The 8,028-nt window shown below is 36.9% G+C and overlaps 1 protein-coding gene across 1 annotated transcript; it reads left to right on the top strand.

The window, feature by feature from the left end:
• The first annotated feature begins 2,350 nt into the window (after positions 1 to 2,350).
• On the top strand, positions 2,351 to 5,330 carry LOC131994219 (uncharacterized). Its single transcript, XM_059360777.1, has 2 exons — positions 2,351 to 3,120; positions 5,240 to 5,330. The coding sequence occupies exons 1-2, from the start codon at positions 2,501 to 2,503 to the stop codon at positions 5,259 to 5,261; spliced, it is 642 nt and encodes a 213-aa protein (XP_059216760.1). The 5' UTR covers positions 2,351 to 2,500; the 3' UTR covers positions 5,262 to 5,330.
• The last annotated feature ends 2,698 nt before the right edge of the window (positions 5,331 to 8,028 follow it).

The raw sequence follows: 8,028 nt of genomic DNA on the forward strand, positions 1-8,028 counted from the left end.
GCCGTATGATAGGAGCTGTGATATGCAAATCGAAAAAAGCAGATGTCATCACACAAGCATAACTTTGGCCAAAATGAACTTTAGCACTTGGCGTTGAGAAATAAAATGGGGTGTTACCTCATGTGCCACATGAAATAACAAGTATTTATCGTTTTGCGAGAATTGACTAGAATGTTATCGGAAATTGGTGTGAATTATGTGAAAGACCATTAACTCAGCAAGATATAAATATGAAACCGAGCTCGAAATAAACCATTTCATGACCTTAGTTTAAAATATACAATCTTATTTCTCTATCTTCAAAAGTATGTTTTTATATGGGAATTATTTGTCACTCCGATTGTAATACATTGCGGCCAGATAACGATTTAAATGCCTTTGAATCCATTCACAAAAATAGGGCATATTGCAGTCATCACACTAGAGCTGGAGAACTATCGATATTTGCTCCATTCGTCGCAAAAATTAAACTATTGATTGCTTGCCAGCTCTACATCACACATCATTTTAAAACAGCAACAATAAGCGCTAATCAAAGTCAGAGAATATGCCGAAAATGCTGCATTACATTGCATGTCTTCTGTTGATCTTTGTTTCAGTGTTGCGTTGCAAAAATGCAACCCAGCACAAAAGTCCCACAAAACCAATGCGGTAAAGTTAAACAAGTAAGAGCGTGCTAAGTTCGGCCGGGCCGAATCTTTGTCGAGTTCTTTTCCCGGCATCTCTTCTTAGGCAAAAAAGGATATAAGAAAGATTTGCTCTGCTATTAGAGCGATATCAAGATATGGTCCGGTTTGGACCACAATTAAATTATATGTTAAAGACCTGTGTAAAATGTCAGCTAATTCGAATAAGAATTGCACCCTTTGGGGGATCAAGAAGTAAAATAGAGAGATCGATTTATATGGGAGCTGTATTGGGCTATGCACCGATTCAGACCATATTAGATCCGTCGTACAAAATTTCGGCACATCGGATAATAATTGCGACCTCTAGATGATCAAGAAGTCAAGATCCCAGATTGGTTTATATGGCAGCTATATCATGTTATGAACCGATTTAAACCTTATTTGACATAGTTGTTAAAAGTAAGAATAAAATACGTCATGCAAAATTTCAGCCAAATCGGATAGGAATTGCGCCCTCTAGAAGCTCAAGAAGTCAAGTCCTCAGATCTATTATATGACAGCTATATTAGGTTATTAACCGATTTGAACAATACTTGGCACAGTTGTTGGATATCGTAACAAAATACTTCGTGCAAAAATTAATTTAAATCGGACAAGAATTGCGCCCTCTAGAGGCTCAAGAAGTCAAGGCCCAAGATCGGTTTATATGGCAGCTATATCAGGCTATAGACAGATTTTATCCAAACTTGGCACAGTTGTTGGATATCAAAACAAAAAACGTGGTGCAAACTTTCATTCCAATCGGATTAGAATTGCGCACTCAAGAGGCTCAAGAAGTCAAGACCCAAGATCGGTTTATATGGCAGCTATATCAAAACAGGGACCGATATGGCCCATTTACAATACCGCCATACACTAATAAGAAGTATTTGTGCAAAATTTCAAGCGGCTAGCTTTACTCGTTCGGAAGTTAGCGTGCTTTCGACAGACAGGCGGAAGGACGGACGGACAGACGGACGGACATGGCTAGATCGACATAAAATGTTGCGACGATCAAGAATATATATACTTCTCAGACGAATATTTCGAGTAGATACAAACAGAATGACGAAATCAGTATACCCCCCATCCTATGGTGGAGGGAATAAAAATGTTCAAGTGCGGTGCTTAAAAGTGGGCGTCATTCAGTGCTGCCACATGTAGATAGTGTTTTTAAAAACTATTTAACATTTGCGTGTTGATTATTTGGCATTTGATTGCAGAGTTGCATTTTTTAACACGACGAAACTTAACGCGCTCATTCTGTTTTGGCCTTTAGTCTCATCTAACACTTTTAAAAACATCGAATGAATGTTCTCATTGCATAATAAATGAACGTTTTATGGTTTACGCGATACATTTTCCTTCACTTTTATTTATACCCACCCCCGAAGGATGGTGGGTATAACACATCCATATCCGACCCTATCTTATATAAAGGGTGATTTTTTTGAGGTTAGGATTTTCATGCATTAGTATTTGACAGATCACGTGGGATTTCAGACATGGTGTCAAAGAGAAAGATGCTCAGTATGCTTTGACATTTCATCATGAATAGACTTACTAACGAGCAACGCTTGCAAATCATTGAATTTTATTACCAAAATCAGTGTTCGGTTCGAAATGTGTTTCGCGCTTTACGTCCGATTTATGGTCTATATAATCGACCAAACTTTGTAATATCACTGGAAGGCGCTGGTAATACTAATACAACGAATAGCTATAAGTAAACAACAGCTGCGCTCTTCTATCAAACCACATTGTCGATAACGATCAAACAGCTGACCGATATAATCGTTCAACGTAAAACACAGGGTGTTACGTATTAGCAAATGAATAATAAGAGAACGCTATTATCGATATCACCAGAAAACAGTCACAGTACCCCAAAAAAGTATTCACCATATCAAAAAATGAACATAAATAACCAACAAGATGTTTTTTCGTGGAGTAAGCTGGGCGATGTGTTGGATGATAAGTTGAAAGATGTGGCCAAAAAAGAGGACCTTACTGCAATCAAATATGAAGTGGAAGAACTTAAACAGGAAAATTGTAAATTGAGAGAAGATATCAAGAAACTAACAAATCGCTTAGAAACCTTAGACAGAAAATCTCGTACTACAAATATTGTGGTGAGTGGACTTAGAAGTAGAACTACATTTACGGCAAAAAAAGAATTCCTCGACATCTGCAACAACAAATTAAACATCGTAGTTAACATATCGTACGCTAGAATGTTATCTTCAGGAAAATCGTTCGTATTTACACTGGACACCAATTCCCAAGTGCAAAATATTTTAAATACGAAAGAAAAATTGCATGGCCAATTTATATATATACAAAAGGATTATACTGCTGTCGAACAGTCTACCAGATACAACCTGCGTCAAGTTGGCAAAATCGTATCTCAGCATAAAAAAGACGTTAAAGTTAGGTTAGGAGAGTTCTGTCTCTTCTTGAATGATAAAAGATATTGCTGGGCCGACGGAAAAATACTAGCTCCAACTTTAAGTGATGCCAAATTTCTGAGCAACATTCTTGTTGATAACGGTAGTCCCATTGAGGTTTATTGCAACAATGCTGAAAATGTTACCCTTAATGTTCCCCCATCATCGCAATAGCAATTTGATTCGTGCCATTTGTTATCATATAATGTTTCAAATCTCGAAAGTTCTTTAAATTATGGAAATTTTATAACCTACCTTAATAATTTTGATATTTTCTTTCTCTTTGAAACACATGTATTACCCAATAAACAAACGTATCTCTCGTCATATTTACAAAACTACTATTTGCAGTGGCAGGACGCAACTAAAGTGAATAGATTTGGGCGTGCCAGTGGTGGATGTCTTTTCGGCTTCAAAAAAGAAATTAAAAAGAAATACAAATTAAATTTTATCGTCTCTGATTCTCAGTACACAATGCTGTCAGCTAGTCTAGATGGAAATATATTTTATTTTATACCTACGTATTTGAACTGTACGCGTTGGAAGGTGGATGTAGAAAGGTTTGGTTCTTTTTTGGTAGACCTTAACCCAACGAATTTTTGTATAATGGGTGATATGAATGCAAGAATAGGCGAAGAACAGGTTCTAGATTACAACATTGTTAAAGATTGTCCCCACATTAGCTATTCTAGACGCTCCAAAGACAGAAACGTTAATACCCAGGGAAGGAATCTCCTACGTATTGTTGATGACATAGGCGGTATTATCATAAATGGCAGAACTTTAGAGGATATAGATGGGGAGTTTACTTTTTGTGGTGCAATGGGTAGTTCTGTCATAGATTACTGTATAAGTTCGGCGAGTTTTCTGTCATATATTGACAAGTTCAAGGTGGCCACTGAACCCTTTTCTGATCACATGCCCTTATGCTTAGATATTAAGATTCCGAAAAGTTCGACAGAAACTACTCAACAGCCTATACAGAAGCTACACTGGGATGAAAGGCATAGATCTCAATACAATCACAACTTAAGTTTACTTGCAGAGCCAGTAAATGATTGCGTCTTTTTATCGTCAGAGGATTTGGTTGAGAACATTAAAAATAAAATTAGGCGGGCTCAGGTAAAGAAGACCAATAGAACATTTTTTGAGCCTAAGCAGAAGTGGTTCGATTGGACGTGCTTTCGTTTAAGATCCAATATGCATAAAAATTTAAAGATATACAGAAAGTCACACACTGTTATCAACAGAAGGCGTTATTATTCATCCAGATCTAAGTTTCATAGAATGTGTAACGAGAAGAAACTGCAATATTTCAATGGCAACCTCAGAGAACTAGATACTGTTTCCTGCAGCAAGGATTGGTGGAATCTGGCAAATTCTCTGAATAAACGTAATGTTAAGGGTAGAGGAAATCTAGACGCAGATGATTTCTTAGCACACTTTAACTCTTTACTAGTTAACGAAGATAATTCCAAAATTATCAGCTGGTGTATACCGTTTCATGTAGACCCACTTTTAGACTCCCCTTTTGAATTTTGTGAGCTACTCTCCGTTTTAAAAGGACTTAAATCGAATAAGGCCCCCGGGAACGATGGTATACCTTACGAATTTTATAAATTTGCTCCTCGCCGTTTTCTGCAAGAAATACTTGTAGTATTTAATAAGATATTCCTCCATGAAAATGTTCCTACTTCCTTCAAGAAGTCAATATTGATACCTCTATTTAAGAAAGGTGATATAAACTTGGCGTCAAATTATAGAGGTTTGTCACTTCTGGATACTATCGGAAAAATTTTTAACTCTGTTCTGCTAAACCGTATAACATTTTGGCTGACGAGACACGATGTTTTAAATGAATTTCAGGCTGGATTTAGAAGAGAGTATTCTACTATAGATAATATATTTAACCTCGTGAATATTGTTTCTTTGAACCAGCTACAAGGCAAAATTACATATGCGTTTTTTGTCGATTTCTCTTCTGCATTTGATTTGATTCCCAGAAACAGCCTTTTTTATAAACTATCTAGTCAGGGTCTATCTACGAAACTTGTAACTATATTAAGAATGCTGTATGATGGCACAGAAAGTAGAGTATGGGATGGAAGTACGTTCTCTGAATACTTTCCTGTTGAATCTGGTGTGAAACAGGGCTGTATTCTCAGTCCTGTACTCTTTTCGTTATACGTGAATGACCTTCCCTATATATTGCCTGGTGGTGTAAGAGTAGCGGACACTACGGTCAAAGTCTTATTATACGCCGATGACATTGTGCTATTATCTGACTCTCCATTGGGCTTACAAGAGATGATTTATGAACTTGAGAGGTACTGTTTGTTGTGGAGCTTGAAAGTAAACCTTTCTAAATCGAAAATTCTTGTTTTTCGTAGAGGTTCTAGAATCTCTTCGAATTTAAGGTGGTGCTTTGGAAATCAGAATATTGAAATTGTTAATAGTTACACATACCTGGGCGTTGAAATAACTTACAATTTGTCATTTAGAAAACACTTACAGAAGAAGCTTGCGGATTCCAAACTGGCCATAAATAGCACATGGTCGAAGTATATAAGTCACCCTAGTATTGCTAAAACTAATAAGATGAAGATATTCGATGCATGTTCCAGATCTATAATGTTTTACGCTGCACAGGTTTGGGGTTACACAAGGTTTGATGATGTAGAGAAGCTCTTTCGCTTTTTTACTAAGAAAATGCTTTATTTGCCTAATAATACACCAAATTACATGTTGTATCTAGAAACTGGATTTTCTTCTATGTTTTGTAACACTCTTAGAATCCATTTTAACTACATTAATAGAATATTGCGACTTAGCTCTCACCGCTTGCCCCGCTTGCTGGCGGAGAAAATCATAGAATTGAATGCATTATGGGCAAAAGAATGGTCAAATATTTGCCAAACCCTACAATATATTCCTGCTAATGCTACAAATCCGATATGCATGTATTCAGACAAAATAGTAGAATTACTGAGAATTCAAGAACAACGTGAATTTGAATCAGATGCAAGAAATTCACAGTTCCACGATCTTTATTCTGTGCTTGAGTATAATATAATTCCATTTCATACTGCTGACTTATCTTCACGAGCTACTAGCTTAATCATTAAAGCTAGAGGTGGTTTACTCGACCTTAACTCGAGATCATTCAGAAGTAACACCCATGGCACTTGTTCTATGTGTAATACAGATCAAGATGAAAATACACTTCACTTTATTGGCGCCTGCCCATTATACAGAGAATTTAGAAAAAGTTATTTCGGAAAATATTCCCTTAATGAGTCCGAAGTATTAAATATATTAAATGGCACGAATAACTCATCACTATATAAATACATAGAAAATTGTACTAAGTATAGAAAATTAATTATTAATGAATTCAGTTTTTAATAACCAAAATGAAAAAAGAAAAAGCAAGAAACATATAGAAACAAACAACAATTTAGTGATAAGCATTGTATTACGGCTAACAGCATTTTTGCTAAGCCTAACATAGATTGTATTTAAGAACTTTATGAAATACTATTCTTGAATTGTAATTTGAATTCAATCTATTAATAAATAATAAAATAATAATAATCGACCAAGTGAGCAAACAATTAATGCGATTGTGACCAAGTTTCGCACTCAGTTTACTTTATTGGACATTAAACCAACCACACGAATGCGTACAGTGCGTACAGAAGAGAATATTGCGTCTGTTTCTGAGAGTGTTGCTGAAGACCGTGAAATGTCGATTCGTCGCCGTTCGCAGCAATTGGGTTTGTGTTATTCGACCACATGGAAGATTTTACGCAAAGATCTTGGTGTAAAACCGTATAAAATACAGCTCGTGCAAGAATTGAAGCCGAACGATCTGCCACAACGTCGAATTTTCAGTGAATGGGCCCTAGAAAAGTTGGCAGAAAATCCGCTTTTTTTATCGACAAATTTTGTTCAGCGATGAGGCTCATTTCTGGTTGAATGGCTACGTAAATAAGCAAAATTGCCGCATTTGGAGTGAAGAGCAACCAGAAGCCGTTCAAGAACTGCCCATGCATCCCGAAAAATGCACTGTTTGGTGTGGTTTGTACGCTGGTGGAATCATTGGACCGTATTTTTTCAAAGATGCTGTTGGACGCAACGTTACGGTGAATGGCGATCGCTATCGTTCGATGCTAACTAACTTTTTGTTGCCAAAAATGGAAGAACTGAACTTGGTTGACATGTGGTTTCAACAAGATGGCGCTACATGCCACACAGCTCGCGATTCTATGGCCATTTTGAGGGAAAACTTCGGAGAACAATTCATCTCAAGAAATGGACCGGTAAGTTGGCCACCAAGATCATGCGATTTGACGCCTTTAGACTATTTTTTGTGGGGCTACGTCAAGTCTAAAGTCTACAGAAATAAGCCAGTAACTATTCCAGCTTTGGAAGACAACATTTCCGAAGAAATTCGGGCTATTCCGGCCGAAATGCTCGAAAAAGTTGCCCAAAATTGGACTTTCCGAATGGACCACCTAAGACGCAGCCGCGGTCAACATTTAAATGAAATTATCTTCAAAAAGTAAATGTCATGGACCAATCTAACGTTTCAAATAAAGAACCGATGAGATTTTGCAAATTTTATGCGTTTTTTTTTAAAAAAAAAGTTATCAAGCTCTTAACAAATCACTCTTTATAACAAGTAAAAGCGTGATAAGTTCGGCCGGGCAGAATCTTATATACCCTCCACCATGGATCGCATTTGTCGAGTTCTTTTCCCGGCATCTCTTCTTAGGCAAAACAATAAAAGCGTGCTAAGTTCGGCCGGGCCGAATCTTATATACCCATCACCATGGATCGCATTTGTCGAGTTCTTTCCCCGGCATCTCTTCTTAGACAAAAAAGAATGTAAGAAAAGATTTGCTCTGCTA

Source organism: Stomoxys calcitrans, chromosome 1 (assembly GCF_963082655.1).
Source record: "Stomoxys calcitrans chromosome 1, idStoCalc2.1, whole genome shotgun sequence".
Classification (NCBI taxonomy): Eukaryota; Metazoa; Arthropoda; class Insecta; order Diptera; family Muscidae; genus Stomoxys; species Stomoxys calcitrans.

Bases quoted from the DNA above. Each gene is read 5' to 3' on its own strand.
- LOC131994219 (XM_059360777.1), top strand. From the start codon at position 2,501: ATGAATAATAAGAGAACGCTATTATCGATATCACCAGAAAACAGTCAC. The intron at 3,121-5,239 runs CTTCTTGAATGA...TTCTCTGAATAC, and splicing joins AGGTTAGGAGAGTTCTGTCT to TTTCCTGTTGAATCTGGTGT.